The sequence below is a fragment of the Oryzias melastigma genome, linkage group LG8 (assembly GCF_002922805.2).
Source record: "Oryzias melastigma strain HK-1 linkage group LG8, ASM292280v2, whole genome shotgun sequence".
In the NCBI taxonomy this organism is placed as follows: Eukaryota; Metazoa; Chordata; class Actinopteri; order Beloniformes; family Adrianichthyidae; genus Oryzias; species Oryzias melastigma.
Genome location: NC_050519.1, coordinates 20303208 through 20322044, shown reverse-complemented (window position 1 = coordinate 20322044; position 18837 = coordinate 20303208). Strand labels below are relative to the sequence as shown.

Here is an 18837-nt window from a genome sequence, read left to right as displayed (position 1 = left end):
TTCCAGGGTCAGGGCCTGGGGGGGTGTTGTGGCTGGCACAGCATCGCGGCCCCATCGATGCCCCCCGGGATGCGATTGGCAGACCACGATGACCCCAAAATCAGTCAGAACGGGGCTAGTCTTTTTAAATCTGGAAAAAGATATTTTCAGCTGTGTTTTTTTCTTGAACTGACCACTGGAAGATAAATATAGAAATCTAAAAAGGTACAAAAGGTGAGATGGAATTTCTTCCCACCTATAGGTGAGACAAAGATGTTTTTCTGTCTTGATAACAGAGCTGCCACAAATGATTATTAAATTAGTCGACTAATCACAGATTATTTTTTCTGATAAGTCGGCTAATGAGGCCATACACAAAGTGGATGTAAAGCACACATCTTAACCATCATTAGCTTTAAACTAACTAAAAAAACTAGACATATAGCGTTAGCTGTGATAATCCTAGTGTGAATGCTGTAAGCTGAATTTGGCTGCTGAAGATGCTAGTGTTGATAGTTGAAAATTATGAAATTGAAAGTTGAAAATGCTGAAAATGATAGCTGAAGTCGCTAAAACAAAAAAAGCCTCAGTTAGCCAAAATAGCTAGGATGGGGTTAAAATATTAGTTAAATTCTAAAACAGCCTAAAAAACAAAACAAAAAAGCCTAAGTTAGCCAAAAACGCCATCATGTAGCTGAAATATAACCTAAATTACAAAGTACACACACAAAAAATGAATAAATAAATAAATAAACAAAAGCCTAAATTAGCCAAACTAGCTAGCATGTTGCTGAAATATAAGCTAAACTCCAAAATAGCCTAAAAGCAAAAAAAACAAAAAAAAGCATCAGTTAGCCAAAACATCTAGAATGGGGCTAAAATATGAGTTAAATTCTAAAACAGCCTAAAAAACTTAAAAAATAAAAAAAATAAAAAAATAAAAACTTAGAAAAAAAAAAGCTTTAGTTGGCCAAAACAGCTAGCATGTAGCTGAAATATTACCTAAACTCCAAAATAGCCTAAAAAACCTTAATAAGTGTCTAAATAGTCAAAAAGCTAGAATAATGCCAGTATACCTTTCAACTTTACTACACTCTGACTCCATATAATATAAAGTGACGACTAATTGACTATTAAATTATTCGTCAACTATTTTAATAGTCGATAAGTCGTCGAATAGTCGACTAATTGTGGCAGCCCTACTTGACAATAATAGTCTTAGAAATCTTTAAGATCAAAGTGTTCAAGCTTCAAATGTTAACACCTGAGAGCTTCACTGGGATGAAGTTAAATCCCAAACCCATGCAAACAATAGGGATCTCTGCGTGACACGCAATAAAGTTATCAGATCACTTGTTTTAGCTGCATGAGCACATCCATTTATCTGGCATGCAAAGGTTGAGTCTTTCCACTCCACTCCCCACCGGCATCACGGGCAGATTAAATGATCTGTGACACAACTACGGTGGCTTGCATGGCATCGTTTGTGGTCGCTTGGGGTCATTTTGCATGTTAGAAAAGTATTAAGGTGACACTTTCCAACACCCACGCCGGCCCCCACAGCCATCAGTCAGGCGGTGTCAGAGCGCCGCAGTCGGATATTTTTACACAAACAAGCTTTATGCCAACAGTCTTTTACTTTTGCCTCAAACAAGTATGTTTTTTTAGAAAATCTTAAGCAGTCTAAGATTTTACCCTTTTCTGTAAATTATATTTGCTCCAAAAATTTGTATTGACATTGAATTAATACTAAAAACAACCAAGAAGCATCTTCCTCAAATTAATATGTGGGACAAAAAAAGGACTTGCTACTGATTTTGCAAGTTGTCCCACTTAAAATGATGGGGAGTGTTCATCATAGAAACACTTCAGCTGTGACAGAATAAAAAAAAAAAAATCAGGAAATCACATTGTTTGATTTTTAAAGAATGTATTTGTATAATGGAGCAGAAAATAAGAATTTTGTTCCTCAAAGACCTGTTAGTTCTCTTTTAACACTTGAGCCATCAACGGTGACGCTTAAACACAAAATCTTTAACATGCTGTAACTTTTCAACTCAGACTGTAACCTCTCTACCATGAACAAGACCAAAGATCTGTCAAAGGACACCAGGGGACAAGATTGTAGCTTGGTGAGAATGTTGGATCTCCCTTCGCCTGAAGCTCCACCCAACATCTCACCTGGTGGGGTTTAAATGATCTGGAGAAACAATGAGGAAACAGCCCAGAAGTACACGGGGAACTCGTCAGTGACCTGAGGAGAGCTAGCACCGCAGTTACAAAGGTTTCTATAGTAACACAACTGTATCGTGGATTCGGATTCTGCACTGCCAAAACCAGCATGTGTCCAAACTTGTCTAAAGTTCTCCAGAAACCATCTGGTCATGTGATCAGATGAAACCAAAATGGAACTCTTTTGGCATGTTTGGAGGGAGAAGAATTCCTAAAAAACACCATACCCACTGTGAAGCATGGGGGTGGAAGCATCATGCTTTGGTGCTGCCTTTCTGCAAAGTGAACAAGATGACTGATCTGTATGAAGCAAAGGAGGAATGGATTCATGTAGGATGAGATTTTGCACAAGCATTTATGATGAAACGTGCCTGGATCTTCCAGCATCACAAGAGATTTTGATAACAAGACCGAAACAAGAACTACATCATGTGTCAAAGTCAAGACCCGGATCCGGGCCTCGAGGTCGTTTTATTTTATTGTTATTAATGACCCGATATTATCTTGCGCTAATTTCTAACTTGTATAATTTTGACAAAATATATTTTTATAGATATTAAAATATTGAAAGTTATTTAAGGTTTAAGTTGATTTATTCTGGAATATTATTTCTGCCTTTTTATTATTCATAATTATGCTAAAAAGTTACGGTTTTTAGGTTTTAAAAATTGTAATTCTGTTAGCTTTTTGGACTATTTTGGCATTTACTAAAATTTTCCAGGTTATTTTGGAGTTTAACTAATATTTCAGCAACATGCTAGCTGTTTTGGTTATTTTAGGCTTTTCTTTTTTAGACTGTTTTAGAGTTTAGTTAATATGTCAGTTATGCTAGCTGTTTTGGCTAATTTAGGCTTTTTTCAGTTTTTTATGATATTTTGAATTTTAACTATTTTTTCAGCTACTTGCTAGCTGTTTTTAATAACCTGAAATGTGCTATTGTTGTTGTTTTATGAGTCTAATTTAGCATTTAGCTAATATTTTAGCTGGCTATTAGCACTAGCATCTTCAGCGGCCAAATTCAGCTTACAGCATTCACACTAGCATTATCACAGGTAAAGCTATATATCTAGTTTATAATTATGTTAAAAAGTTACAGTTTAATGAATGTTTATTCTGTTTGGCCCGCAACCTAAAGTGTGTTTTGGATTTTGTCCCCCTGTGCGATTGAGTTTGACACCCCTGTGCATGGCTGAATGGGAGCGCTTAAGAAGGTAGTGAAGCATTATTTAAGTATACACCATTTATCATTTATTTTTATTGTTAAATATTTTTCATATTCAGTCTCTCACAGTTAAAGTGTTCTTGTGATGAATCAAAAATGTTTTTTGCCCCAAGCTGAGATCATCATTCCCTGGTTCTTATTTCAAGTGTAGTACTGCCATCTAGTGGACTTTCTGTTCTAGTTTTTAATTATTTTATGTTTTGGCAATGAATAACAATAGAATAAAGATTGAAATGATTCCTATGATTTTTAAATTAATATACTATAATTTATGCCTGAGCTTGAAACCATTTATGCACAATTAAATAATGTAAAACTGCTCTGTGATCTTTCACACAGCAGAATTTACTGTAACATGTCTGAGAATGTTGTTTTTACGCTATAAAACTATGCAGGGAGACCCAGATAGATTACCCAGACATTTGCTTCTACTTATGAAATACTTACCTGACTGTTTGCTGCAGGTTATGACATGATGGGATGTGCTTTTATTCTTTCAGGTCACACTCACTGATAACTGGCACAAACTGCAATGTTTAAACAAACACCTCGCGTGTTCAATGAATTGCACACACTGAATCACTTCAGTGGAGAGTAGAGAATGAGTTGAAGGATTGGGCTGCAGCTGCTGGAACAAATAAAACGGTCTGCAGCCCCTGAAGATGATCTGGAATTGATTCTTTGCTGTGACGATCTCAAACACAGAACTCTCTGACTGTATGTAGCATATGGGGTCGAATCAGAATCCTCTTAAGGTGAACGAAAAATCAGATTAAACATTTGACCAACAGGCATTGTAAATTAAAAAAAAGGAAAATTTAAAAGCAGTTTGAAACTCGAAAATATATATTGAGAACTTGAAGGAATTATTGAAAAATTGAAAAAATAAAATTGAACATCTGAAAAAATAATATTGAAAACTTGCAAAAAAATATTGAAAATTTGAAACATAAAAGAAAATTGAAAACCTGAAAAAAACTAAACCTGTTACCAATTAAGAAAAGTTTATTTCGACTTTTTTGTTTCTCAGGCTTAGCTTTCCATTTCAATTCAGATTTCTTGAGTTTTCGCTGCTGAGATGATCCTAATTTTACATGGGGCTTTGAGCTCATTGGCTATCGAGACATTTTTTTTGTGCAATTTTTTACAAGTTTTCAATATTATTTTTTCAAATGTTCAATTTTGTTTTTTTTAAAATTTCCATCATTCCCTCAAGTTTTCAATATGTTTTTTTGGAGTTTCAAACTGCATTCAATTTTTCAAATTTTTTCCAAATTCACAATCCCTATTTTTTATATTTTCAATCTGTTTTTTCGTTCACTTTAAGCGGATCCTGATTTGACGCCATGGTAGCAGTGCACATATGACAGCTGAAATGGAGGAGAGGATCGTTCTGAGTGAAAAATAAATGTTCAACGTAAACGTGACATTAGAAATGAGGAAAATAAAAATACAAAACTGATATTAGCTTTAATTATTGTCATCCGTTCCATATCAGCCCCAAACTCTGTCTCTTAGATTTTTTTGAGAATCTGTCACTTACACAAAAATGGCAATTTAACAATTCCATAAATAATAGAAAAAAAAAAAACAAAATATTTACTGTATACATATAAATATAGCATTTAAATCACTTCCCAGGGGCCAAATCCTTGTCAAAGTACCTTGTTGAACCATTATTTCAATAATATAAATATATGTTCTTGTTTCTTAATTATCTATGTTTGCCTCTATTGGTTTCAAATGTTGGATCATCTGTGTGGTTGGATCTTTTATGTCACACCTCATTCAGACTGTTCCGATCCTAACTATTTCATTGTTCTCAGTGAATGGACACAGCAAAAATCCAAAACTCAACTCCTCTTGTTAGAATTCACATCAGAAAATAGCCTTGATTTTGCCAAAAAGTCTGTAAACAAGAAGATTGTTCTTTATTGATTCCATTTTGTTTTATGGCTACAATTAAAATAACTTTTTCCTGATTTTATCTTTTTTTTTTAAACAAAAAGCTGATATTTTTACCAGTTTTTTAAACTTATTTGAGTCAATATTTGGAATGACCACACTTTCTTTCTTTATTTGTTTCCTTTCGTGAAGCAGCAGGAACATCAAAAACACAAAATCAAATACAGAAAATAACACAGTCCTACAACTTCATGAATGAAAGGGAGCAGATAGAAGAACAATGTTCTTATTTGATTTTCTTTTTGTTTGTTTTTGATAAATTAATAAAAATGTGTTAAAATTTATTTTTAAAGACCCACTCCTTCGAAAACTGTGTTTTTAACATGTTCTTGTGTGATTTTTCCAATTATGGAGGACATGAATTGAGAAAATTAAGCTTAAATTGCATTTCTGAGTGTTTCTTTATTCAAATCGATGAAAAAAAATCAAGTTTGAAAAATATTGTATTTGTGACGTAGAAAATACGTTGGGGGGGGGTGCACAAAAAACTCTGCACAAACTACCTACAAAGTGGAACTTTTTAAATTATTTTATTTTGGCTAAAAATTGTATTCATTTTTATTTATTTTTTAGAGCAGTGGGAATTATTTAAAAATAGATCAAAAGATGATTGGAGAGACATTCTAACACGTCTTAAAAGGCCCTCATTTAATTATATGTTTGTATATTTATTTATATAAATTGGCAGTAAAAAGCCGTTGTGAGCTGTTAAATAAACTAGTGATTTTAAAGCTTAGTGAGAGATTATTTGTTATAGTTATTGTTGTCACTCCGCTCATTGTTGCCTGAGCGCTGGCAGCAGTGACACCACGTGACTCCCGTAGCGAGGGCCTGCTGCTGTTTGTTCAGCCACAGAGGCAGAGAAGAAAAATGGCGGCTCAAGGCGGACCTGGACGGGACGCCGGGCTAACGTTTTGAGCTTTTATGCCCGAAGAACACCGGAGGCTCCACGGGGTCTCTGCACCGTCGGGATCCTTGCCGACTGAGCTTCACGGCCGTCGCGGTTTCGCTCGCGTTTGCGTATGCCAAACCCACGCACGGAGGGATTTTAAAAATAATAGAGCTCGTCTATCATGAGAGGGAAAAGGGGCAGGCAGGCCAAACCGCTACAAACCGAAGAACCGTCCCCAGCTTCCACCAGGGGCTTACGACCGAGGAGGAACCTGAAACCCCGGTTTCGGGACAGTGGGGATGAGGACGGTGATAGCCCCATCAGGGAGAACCCCAAACCGAACAGAAGGAGGAGAGGGGGGTCTGGAGCGTCAACGCGGGGCAGAGGACGAGGCAGAGGCGGCGGCGGCGGTAGGGGAGGCAGAGGCGGACGGGGTGGAAGGCGGACGGGGGCACCCAAAACAGTGGTGTACGACGACCACGAGAGCGACGAGGACGACGACGCGGTGAGCCTGAGGTCTGAGGAGGACGAGTTTGTTGAAGAGGAACCCCAGTCTGAGGAGGACGAGGGCCTCAAAGAGGACTCCGACTGCCTGGAAGATGATGTGCTGGACGAGGAGGAAGATCAAGATGCTGCTAGCTACTGCACGGAGAGCAGCTTTCGGAGCCAGAGCACACACGCCAGCACTCCGGGTAAATGCACACCCGCCGACATGCATTCAGGAGGAAAGAAAAAAACAACCCTTTCTGAATGTTGCAGGAAGCAAATAACCTTATCGTTCAAAATGGAGAATGCTCTCTGGATGAAAACAGGCCTCAGTCCGCTAAATGAAGCTGCTGCAAGTGGGCTGAGATGCGTTTCCACACCAGCGTTCTGCTGCAACGTAATATCAACACATAAAACTAAGAAGTTGTTTTAGAAACGGCAAAATACCCCTTTTACCCATAAAGCACCGCTGCACCTTTATGAAAACTATAGCTGCTAACGTGCTAATGCTAGCAAGTAGCGCTACAAATATAGCGTTCTCTGCTTATTTTAGTATGCTTTCAACCTCATGTTATATTTATTTTGCTACCCATTAATTCACGTTTATTAAACATAAATAAAAAAAACCCACAAATTTGCATATTTAGACCAACTTAAACAAAAAAGCTACCTAACCTAGCTTACCTAGCATGTTTGCAAATTTTCCCAATGTAGATTTGGTTTTGTCAGTAAATCGTTGAAATCTTTAGTTTGGGACTTGAATACAGTCTTTTGCACGGGATAAAACATTAGCGGTGCGGTCACCGTTGGTGTCTCCAAACCTGTCAGATCGTGTTTCCCTGCGTGCTGCAGGAGCAGGCAGCCTCATTAAGCTAATGATGACAGGAGCCATGTGCAGCAGAAGTTCTCACAAGTTCATCTGCGATTTTACATCACACCGTGGAGCTTTTATGAAAGTGTAACTACAAGAAATCCTAAATAAAAATACCTTTGTGGCATCCACTTAAACAAAAGTATTATGTTTTGACCATATTGCCAGTTGTAATACCATAATTGAAGACTCACAATGATATTTTGATGTTTTCATCGTGTCCTGGAGGCATTTTTCTGATAATCAATGATATATTTTAAGAAAATTAAAATACATTTCTGAGTATTTCTTCATTCAAACTGTTGTGGATCAAGAGCATAGGGAAAAATCTTGTTGGAAAAAGCTCCCAAGTGTGTACAAGTTACTATGCCAAGCCACAAGCTCCCTGCACCTCTTCATTCTGATTCATCCATTTGTAGACAAATAAATCCATATACGTCTTTGTTCTCCTCGTCTGATGTAGAATGTGGCTTAAAACTGTATGGCTGGATAGCTCCATTATTGCTCACCATGTTTGTTCCACCAGTAATGTTAGTTTGGGGTTATGAGGAGCTGTAAGCTATCGCGAGATGTAAACAGATGGATGATGGGATATCAGTGCAGGCTTACTCTGCAACAACAGCCTAATAAGCTCCTTCCACTTTGCAGAAACTATGTCCTAGAAAACGACGTTCTTTAAATTTGACATAATATTAATTAAAAGACCACTTGGAACCCTTTTACAATAGATCTAAATATTTGTTTGTTTTACTCTGCAGGGAGGAAAAAACTGCCAGTTCCCCGTCCTCGCACTCCCATTCTCGAGGACAAAGAGATTCCTTCTCTTGAGCTTCCAGAGACTTCCGAGGACCTCCTGGTGCCTAACGAGGAGCTGCTCAACATTACCTCCATCTACGAGGTCCTACGGAACTTCAACACGGTGCTGCGTCTCTCCCCCTTTCGCTTCGAGGACTTCTGTGCAGCGCTGGCCGGACAGGAGCAATGCACGCTCATTGCAGAGACCCACATATCCCTGTTGAAAGCCATCCTCCGTGAGGAGGACTCTTCCAACACTACCTTCGGCCCTGCGGACCTTAAAGACAGCGTCAACTCCACTCTGTATTTCATAGATGGGATGACGTGGCCTGAGGTGTTGCGGTCTTACTGCGAAAGTGACAAGGAGTACCACCATGTTCTGCCGCACTTGGAGATGGACGGTTATCCTTGTGGTCCTCTAGAAAGCAAGGTCAAGGTTCTACAGTTCTTGGTGGATCTGTTCCTTACCACCAACATTGCTCGCGAGGAGCTGATGTCAGACGGAACGATGCAGTACGACGACCACTGCCGGGTGTGTCACCGGCTAGGCGACCTGCTGTGCTGTGAGACCTGCTCGGCAGTGTACCACCTCGAGTGTGTGAAACCGCCGCTGGAGGAGGTTCCCGAGGACGAGTGGCAGTGTGAGATCTGTGTGGCGCACAAGGTGTCTGGGGTGTCGAACTGCGTGACAGAGGCACAAAAAAACAGACCGTATATCCGCCAGGAACCCATTGGATACGATCGCCACCAGAGGAAGTACTGGTTTCTCATTCGGAGGATTATTGTGTAAGTTAGGAGCTGGCTGTCCTCCGTGTTCATGTTCTGCCTCAGCTTTTTTATTCAGAGAAACACAGAAGGGAATGTGCCAAAACAACAGCTTCACCTCACTTGGATAGCGTATGACAACATTTTGAGATCACCACAAAAAATAGCAAACCAGTAAAATTGTACAAATTCACTGTTGCAGAAAACAGTTAATTTGATTATCTGTTGTTGAGCAGAAGTGTACGACTGAGTTTTAGGGCCACCATAAAAAAGAAAAGTAACAAACAAATGAGAATAAAATTAGGAAAAAAATGTCACAATTTTATGATTAGTTGGAAAACTACGAGGGAAAAAGTCTCAACTTTACGAGACTAAATTTATTTAATTATGAAAAAAAAATAACAAATGACAAGAATTGAGTTTTAAATTTATGCTTAAAGTTTTATTTTGCAAAAAATGTTTACTTTTTCTCATAATTTACAGCTTTATTCTCACGTTAGTTTATTTTTTTGTTTATGGTGGCCCTAATACTCCGTTGTAGAAGTGTCTTCCTGCTTAACCAGGGAAATTGCTTCTAAGAAAAGAGGTTGATGTGTTTTTTTGGCTCACTTGCTTTCAGGTCAAACAAATAAAAGCACGTTTCATCTCACATCCAACTGAGATGCTTAAACTGTCTTATTAATCGGCAAACTTTACAAGGAAAGGCAAAGTTTTCACAGGGCAGGACATCTTTGCGCCCTTATGGCGTTCACCATGAGCTGTTGAGCCACAATGCCACGCTCGAAAGATAAACCACATAAATCAGCATCTTCTTTTGTTAGAAAACCACTTTGACTAACAAAAGGAGGCCGACCAAACTGATGCAAAATGATCCCAGCATCTCCTCCAACATGGTCTCATTTGTTCCTGCACTGTCTGTTCTTGCCCAGACTAAAATGTGAAACAGCTGAAAGGAGACGCCGTATGTTATTGGGACAGTTTCTTGGCAGCAGCCCTCTACAAATTTGGTCATTTATTTATTTTGTAGAGATGTGCTGTCCAGGCTCACAATCCTCATCTGCAGTCATTCTTTCTCCACGCCTCCTGCTCCTTTGACCTGTGAAATGGTTTGCACATTGGTTTCATGTTGAGCTCCTTTGGAGAAGGGCTGTCACGATTAGTCGACTAATCGGCTATTAAAATAGTTGACGACTAATTTAAAAGTCGAATAGTCGTTACTTTATATTACATGGAGTCAGAGTGTAGTAAAGTTGTAATGACATTCTGCTAGCTTTTTTGGACTATTTTGGCATTTATTGAGGTTTTTTAGGCTGTTTTGGAATTTAGCAAATATTTTAGCGCCATGCTAGCTTTTTTGGCTAGCTTAGGCTTTTTTGTTTTTTAGGCTATTTTGGAGTTTAGCTAATATTTCAGCTTCATACTAGCTATTTTGGTTAATTTGGGCTTTATTTGTTTTGTTTTTTAGGCTATTTTGAAGTTTAGCTAATGTTTCTGCTACCTGCTATCAGTTTCTTCTAATGTAGGCTTTATTTGTTTATTAGGTTATTTTAGAGTTTAGCTATTATTTCAGCTACATGGTAGCTGTTTTGGCTAACTTATGCTTTTTTAATTTAGTTTTTTTAAGCTGGTTGGGAATTTAGTTAATATTTTAGCACCATTCTAGCTGTTTTGATTAACTTAGGGTTTTTTTGTTTTGTTTTTATGGTTATTTTGGAATTTAGCTAATATTTTAGCTTGCGTTCAGCTTTAGCATTTTCAGCTATTAGCTTCAGCAATTTCACCTATCAACTTCAGTGTTTTTAGCTATCAATTTCAGCATCTTCAGCGGCCAAATTTAGCTTACAGCATTCACACTAGCCTTATTGCAGGTAACGCTAAATATCTAGTTTTCAGTTAGTTTAAAACCAGTTATGGTTAAGATGTGTGTTTTACATCCACTTTGTGTATGGCCTGATTAGTCGAGTAATCGGACAAAAATAATCTGTTATTAGTCAACTATTAAAATAATCCTTTGTGGCAGCACTACCTTATGGCTGTTATGGAAGAGAGCTCCTCACTGAACATGTTGTTCTTCCCTCTCTCCAGTGAGGAGGATGGGGAGCACGAGAAGAAGAAGATCTGGTACTACAGCAGCAAGGTGCAGCTGGAGGAGCTCATGGAATGCCTGGATAAGGAATACTGGGAGACGGATCTGCACGCCACCCTGGAGGAGCTGATGGAGGAGGTGCAAGCTCACATGGACATCACAGAGGAGCTGACTCACAGAGCCCGGGGAAACAATAAAGCCTACCTCACAACTGCCAACGGTAAATAGCTGACCTGCTGTCGTAGTTTAGATTGTCAAATGAAATGAAACTAAGTGTTTATTGTGGCAGTGAAGGTGTGGGTCTGTTTGCAGAGCTACGTTCAGAAAGCATCTTCAGGTGTTTGGTTCTCCTTCTCTTTCACTCCCAAGTAGCAGCTTTCTCCTCATTCTTCCTCCTCAGAGTCAGAGCGGTTAGAGTTTACTGTAGTTACCCGGCAGTTTCCGTTTCAGCTTGACAGGCGCCAACATCTGGACGTGTCGGTATCAGACTTCCCCCACATGTCCCTGATGTGACCCTGATTCCCGCTCTGACAGACACACAGCAAGAGGCTGTTTTATCTCGAAAAGGAGACTTGATAAGGTTTCCACTCGGCTAAAATACAAGAAAATGTGATTTTTGAAAAGTTCATACTTTAAAAGAAGATTTATGGGCCTGGTGGTTTAAATATTTCTTGGCTTGTGCCCACTTCTGCTCTTTTATTTTCCTGTTTATCTGAGAGAGGTTCTGTTTTTCCTGAAGAATTTTAACGTCTGCGTGTTTTTGGAAAGTTTTTTATCTTCTTAAATTAAACCGTTACCACTAATGCTGTAAACACACTGGGCACGTGGAACGCGTTCCATTACATTAAATGCAGATTCTTTCATGCCTTTTTAGTGCTCATACTGGACTGTCTCTATCTGATACTAGCACATGTTGGAAGAGACTTGGTGCAAAATGTTGAAACAAATCATGGGAATCTTGTTTGTCGGACACAAACTGCACTTATTAATATCTCCTTCATGATCAATTTTCAAGTAGTTGGCACTTCAGTGTTTTGAAAATGACGCTAGGGTTGCATGATATGACAAAAACTGGCAATGTGAGGTACTGGTGATCAATATTGCGATAAAGCTAACATATTAGCTAAGTGTCAAATTAGCTTAAAAAAAAAAACTAAAGTAGGCAAAACAGCTAGCGTGTAAATATTAGCATAACTCCAAAACAGCCTAAAAAAAAACCTTAATGAGCGAAAACAGCTATCAAGAGCTGAAATATTAGCTAAACTCATAGACCGTTAATAAGATATTATTAATAAGATACAATTGATATTCATGTCAATAGATAAACTCGAAAATAGCCTAAAAAATCTTAGCGATATACACACAGGCTGATATTGCTATCATTTTCAATTTATTGTGCAGGAATATCCTTACATCACTACCAAATCAGAGTATCAGAGTGGCCGATTGGTTGAAGTTCAGCTGGTTTAACTTAAAACGCCTGTTCAATGGTCGCATGTTGAAAGTTTTGTGTTTAAAGCTCAAAAACAGTCGTAGAGTTTTGAACGTAGAAGCCCGAAACCCGCATTCAAGCGCAAAGCTGACTCTTCATTTCAAGTGTTTGCTTGAACGCTATATCTGAGCCCGGAGTGATCGTAGCATCATTGTTGTTCATGACTTAAACCAGCCAACATTAAATACCTCTTTTTTTTTTTTTTTTTTTTGTGAGCAAAACTAACAAATTTGCCTCTTTTCTCATGTGGATAAGAAGTTATGAAAACACCATTAAACTCCACATTTATGTTGTCTTTTTAAGCTAAATCTTTTTTTTCCTTCATCTTTTTCTTTTTGCCTAACAAAGTCTCGAAGAAGAAGTAACTTGAAGCCTTTAAAAATGTTTTTCTCTGATTTGTATTCCACTTTCCTGTCCATCACTGGCGAGGACAAACACATAAGTGAACTGGTCTTGTTGTGAAGCGTCCTCCGTCTGTCATGTTGTATTCATGCACAGATGTGTTGTTGTTTGTTTGTAGATGTGGTCACGGAGCGTCTGAAGATCAGGCGGGCGGCGAAGCAAGAAGCTAAGAGGAGAGCAGAGGAGGCAAAGCAGGAAGCTGAAAGCGCCTCCATGAATCCAGCGGAGGAGAAAGCCCAGCCCTCGTCGGAGCTTGAGAAGGCGGAGGGATCCGAGTCGATGGGAGACGGGAGCTCACAAGGTAACGTTGGTGTTTCTCAACATGTGTTTCCTCTAAACCTGCTGGTGTTTTTTCACTCGCGTGGACTTGAGTTGCTGCAGAACTATCAGGACAGTCTCTTCTTTGCAAACGGACATCCTGACTCTCTCGATGCTCTTGGCCCGTTATGCTGCTCCTCAGCCGCTTCTGTTCAACCTGCCGCAGGAGATAACCCCGCCTCCACTGCTCAGGACCCCCCTGCACCTAAAGCAGACTCGCTTGATTCCAAACATAATGAAGCACAAGCTGCTGATTGTGAGACCCAGGAGAGCGGGGAGGTGAAGCAGGGAAGGACAGGTACTGCAGGGCCAGCCCCTGAACCCCCCTCACCCCCTGCACGTCGTCACACCATCCGTCTGGTTATCTTTGAGCATGTCGGTCCATGTCGTCTTCTCTGTTTGCAGGAGCATGTTTGTTACCAGCACTTTAAGTAAAAGGCCTTCACTGTTTCCTGCCTTCACTATTGTGTTTGCATGTTTGTTTTTGGCATGACGAGCACCTCTGAAGGAAACAGATGTCCTCTTTTAATGTTCGCAGAAACGTATTTGAAAATGAACCCCATAATTTAAACATCTGTATAAACAATGACCGCTGTAGTTGCTGTAGCAGTTTGTATTGTCAGTGCACCTGACACAAAACGTTTGTTTTCTTCAGGTAATATCATAAAAACATTTTCTTTCAGCCTTAAACTACTGGCATATCTGAAGACTTGAATCGTCTGTATTTGTTAGACGTCAAATCTTAGAATTTCTACAAAAAAATCCTTCAACTTCAACACCTGAAATCATGTTTAAAGGCCCACTCTGAAGACAGTGGTGTTTTTAGCATGTTCTTGTTGTAATAAACTTGCATTTCTAGGCATTTCTTTATTCAAATCAGATGAAAAAAATGCTTTTTAAAAAAGAGCTGATTTGTTATGTAGAAAAATTGCTGGACGGGCCTCAAGCTCCCTGCTCCGCTCCATTCTGACGTATCCACTTACAGACAAATAGATCCATTAACGTCTTCATTATACTCGTCTGAGCTGCCATCTGGATCAAATCTGTACGGCCTGATAGCTGTGATATTGCTCACATTTTTTGTTGAACTGGTAATGATAGATTGGGGGTGTGAGGAGCTGTGTGCTAGCAGGAGAGCACCTAAACAGGTGGCTAATGGGAAGTGGGGGCGGGGCAGGCTTTTGACTTTGGTTAAAAAACAGCAAACTCATAATTAAGAGACCACTGGAACGATTTAAAAAACTGGGTCTTTGAAGATGTAAACGTGCTAAACAACAGCAATATAAGGTTTAAGAAAATATGATCTTAACAGTTTTTTAGACTAAAACAATTATAACAAGTTTATTTCAAATCATACTGAAGTATTTCACTATTTATAGTGTTTTTACAGCCATTCGCCAGAATTTAAAGCAGAAGAGTTCCTATTTACTGATGTTTGTGTAATGATAAAGAACCCTCCCACATTAAAGCAGCTTCATTGGAAACCTCTTTTTTTATTTTAATCTGACGTGGTTTAAACCTCCAGATTCTTCAGGTTCCCTACTGTGGAACTCAAAAGCTGAATTAAGACAATGTTGTTCAATCTTTTCAAATCTCGAGGGTCATTTGTTCGCCATGCATATTTTATTCCCTTTATTTAACCATAAGATGCATGACAGTTTTGAGTCGTCAGCTTCACAGAACAGGCTGGCTTTGGCTGATCCTCGTTCTGCTTCAAGCAGCTCCTCATTATGATCTAATTTGCTTAAGTAAAGGGTTCTCCGTCTGAAAGCTCCACCTGCAGCCTCATTTATAAAGAACTGGATCGAAATGAAACTTTTTACTGTTGCAGCTTCTCTGTGTTTTTGATGGATGTGAGGTTCTCCATAACACATTTCACTTCACGATGTTGCTAATAAAACCTTCACTTTTTGATTTTTTCTCCACTGCAAATATTTATCCCATATTTTTGATTTCCAATGTTCCGTTTTGCATGCAAATTACTTTTTAAAAACACATATTTTAAAATATCTTTTCATTCACTTTAAAACATGTTTTCCATTAACTTCCTTTAGATGAGCTCAAAGAAGACTCGCTCACACCGACCCAAGATCCTCCCCATCAGCCCGAAGCACCTGGTGACCAGAATCCTGCAGGTGTGGGCCTCACAAAACCAGAACCGGCGGACCTGGCTGACCGGTCCTCCCAGTCCTCATACACCAGCCAAGACAGGACCGGTAACCATCCCTGTGGAATGCTGACTGGAAGCAGCTCTTGTGTTTGGTGGTCGTGGCTGTTCTGATGGTATCTGTTTCTGAATGACAGACGACAACGAGAGGATGAAGAACGGCAGAGCTGCAGGATCTGAGCTGAAGGCCCCGATATCCAGAGGCAGCAAAGAGGTGAGGGGATCCTTTTGACTTTACGTTTTGTTACAGTTGTCGTTTCACCAAAATATATTGTTCATTTTACATCTCGTATCTGAGACAAACATCTTGCTAATCATCCTGATGTCTCCAGTCACTTTTTCAGGATGAAACATCTTTTGAACTCCCGTTAAAAAGCATTTCTGTTCAGTTTCTGGACTTCTTTGTGAAAGCTCATCATCCTGCTTTCATCTGAAATATAAGAGCCGTTTGGATTCAGTTTTATCAGCATGGAGACTTGGAAATTAAAATGGTTGAACATGTTTGATGTTTCTACAAGCTAAATTCTGGTTTTGACTCCTTGGAGCCACACAGGGACGGCAGCAGCTTCCTTTAGAATGTTTGCTTCCTGTTGTTTCAGTCGTCCCCCGTCCCCTTCGACTGTGACAGCTGGCGCCTCAGCCTCCTAAAAAGAGAACTCACAACGAGTTTGAACAACTTGTTCAAACTGGGTCAAGAAGGGAAATACAGGGTCTACAGCAACCAGTACAGCATCAACCTGCTGGCACTCAACAAGCACCAGCACCGGGAGGACCACGACAAGAGGCGGCACCTCTCTCACAAGTTCAGCCTGACCACGGCGTCCGAGTTCAAGTGGAACGGCTCCATTTACGGCTCGAGGAGTCTCACCGTTTCCACGCTGCGTCTCACCATCATCCAGCTAGAAACCAGCGTCCCGGCTCCGTTCATGCACCCCAACTGGGCGTCGCACAGGTACAGTCAGCCGAAACCAGACGTGAAGGGTTCGTCTGCGGCTCTTCACACTGAAATCTGAGGGCATTTTGGTTTAACCTTGATATACTTTTAAGACCGCCAATCTTTGTTTTGCACAGAAATAATTGGAACAAAGCGGTCCAGATGTGCAGCAAAGCCCGGGAATTTGCTCTGGCTTTGGCGATTCTGGAATGTGCAATCAAGCCCGTGGTTACACTCCCCATCTGGAAAGATTCACTCGGACACACAAGGTAGGAGGAGAATGAGGCCGTATGGGTCTGGAACAGCTGCAGTTTTGTCATCGTCTTCACACACGACTATTTCCCTGAAGACTATGAGTTTAACACACGTGTCAAAGTCAAGGCCCAGGGGCCGCATCCGGCCCTCCGGGTAATTCTATCCGGCCCTCCAGATCATTTTAGTTTAATGTTACCAATGACCCGACGCTATCCTGAGCTTATTTTTAACTTGTATAGTTTTGACAAAATATATTTTTATAAAGAGTAAAATTTTAAATGTTATTTTAGGTTTAAGTTGATTTATTCTGAAATAATATTCCTGCCTTTTTATTATTCATATTTATGTTAAAAAGTTTCAGTTTTAAAGTTTTAAAAATGGGCATTCTGGTAGCTTTTCTGACTATTTTGACATTTACTGAGATTTTGTTTTTTCTATTTTGAAGTTTAGCTAATAGTTCAGCTACATGCTAGCTGTTTTGGCTAACCTATTTTTTTGTTTTGTTTCTTTTTTAGGCTAATTTAGCATTTAGCTAATTCTTTAGCTGGCTATCAGCTACAGTAATTTTAGCTATTAAGTTTAGCATCTTCAGCTGCCAAATTCAGCTTTTAGCATTCACTCTAGCATTATCACAGGTAATGGTGTATATCTAGTTCATAATTATGTTAAAAAGTTACGGTTTTAAAGTTTTAGAAATGTAGTTTTAGATTGTTCAATAAATGTTTATCCTGTTCGGCCCGCGACCTAAGGTGTGATTTGGATTTTGGCCTCTTGTGTGATTGAGTTTGACGTTCCTGGTTTAACGGATCACAAAACTCACTACTACTACTTGGTAGATTGAACTGAAGGTCCTGCGGGCCTTTAAAAAACAAATACATTAGATCCACAGTTGCAATGAAAACTAACAGATTTAGAGAACACTAATATGAATCATTCATTCATTCATTCATTTTATGTGAATCACTTTTCTTCTATTTATGCTGTCAGAACAAAATATTTCAAGACTTACTTCAATGACCTTCATCTTGTCACATTTTCTAATGTTGGAGGACAAATATTTGGAAAATTAAGCTAAAATTGCATTTCTGAGTTTTCATTAATTCAAACTGTTTATGAATTGGGAGTAGACGAAAAAATACAGTTGAAAAATATTGTATTTGTTATATAGAACATATGCTGGACGGGTCACAAGCTCCTCGCTCCGCTCCATTCTGATTCATCCACTTACAGACAAATAGATTCATGAACGTCTTTGTTTTCCTCATCTGAGCTGATATCTGGATCAGATAACTGGATAGCTCTGATATTGCTCTGATATAAAAACACATTTTTTGATTTTGGCTAAAAACTCCTTAATCATAATTAAAAGATGATTGGAGTGGGATTTTAAAGTTTAATTTAGAAGATTTCTTTAGGTTAACCTGGACTGGAACATGGAACTAATATTCTAGCTCTGGTAGAATTAACAGGAGAAGAAATGATTGGAAAGTTCCACTGAAATAAGAAAGGCAGGTCCTCCAAGAGTGCCTAAAACAATGAAATGTGAGGAGAGAAGAGGGATTTTGCAGATTTATAGAAATAAATATTGGTGTGCAGTGAGCAGAGCAACACAGCTTACAAGAACTCATACTAACTGATTCAATTATACGCAGGAAAATATAATCTGGAAAAAAATGAGTCAGAAAAAGACTTGAAAGATTTTTTTAAAAAAGAGCAAGCAAAAGCACAGAAGATCCTTCTTGATTATTTCTCTAATTAAAAAAAAAGCAATAAATAAAACTGAAGGCTTCTTGTTTTTAGCTGTGCCCGTCTCCTTTTCTGTTCCTTCAGGCTGCATCGCATGACCGCCATGGAGCGGGAAGAGAAGGAGAAGGTAAAGAAACGAGAGAAGAAACTGGAGGATGAAGAGATCCTCCAACAAGCCACGTGGGTGAAGTACACCTTCCCCATCAAACACCAGGTAAAAGGAAAGGCCC

At 39.2% G+C, this 18837-nt stretch overlaps 1 protein-coding gene across 5 annotated transcripts in view; it reads left to right on the top strand.

Moving 5' to 3' along the window:
• Positions 1-5967: 5967 nt before the first annotated feature.
• The window catches only part of bptf (bromodomain PHD finger transcription factor), a 29169-nt gene continuing 16299 nt past the window's right edge, over positions 5968-18837 (top strand). For 3 of the 5 annotated variants that reach the window (XM_024271643.2, XM_024271642.2, XM_024271644.2), the window contains exons 1-10: positions 5968-6982; positions 8406-9228; positions 11293-11513; positions 13306-13488; positions 13648-13803; positions 15560-15721; positions 15810-15886; positions 16272-16624; positions 16744-16875; positions 18692-18821. In XM_024271643.2, the coding sequence (XP_024127411.1) occupies positions 6472-6982; positions 8406-9228; positions 11293-11513; positions 13306-13488; positions 13648-13803; positions 15560-15721; positions 15810-15886; positions 16272-16624; positions 16744-16875; positions 18692-18821 (2748 nt within the window). In that variant the 5' untranslated portion in view covers positions 5968-6471. The remainder of the gene's footprint in view (positions 6983-8405; positions 9229-11292; positions 11514-13305; positions 13489-13647; positions 13804-15559; positions 15722-15809; positions 15887-16271; positions 16625-16743; positions 16876-18691; positions 18822-18837) is intronic. The other 2 variants (XM_024271645.2, XM_024271646.2) reach the window with 2 other exon arrangements.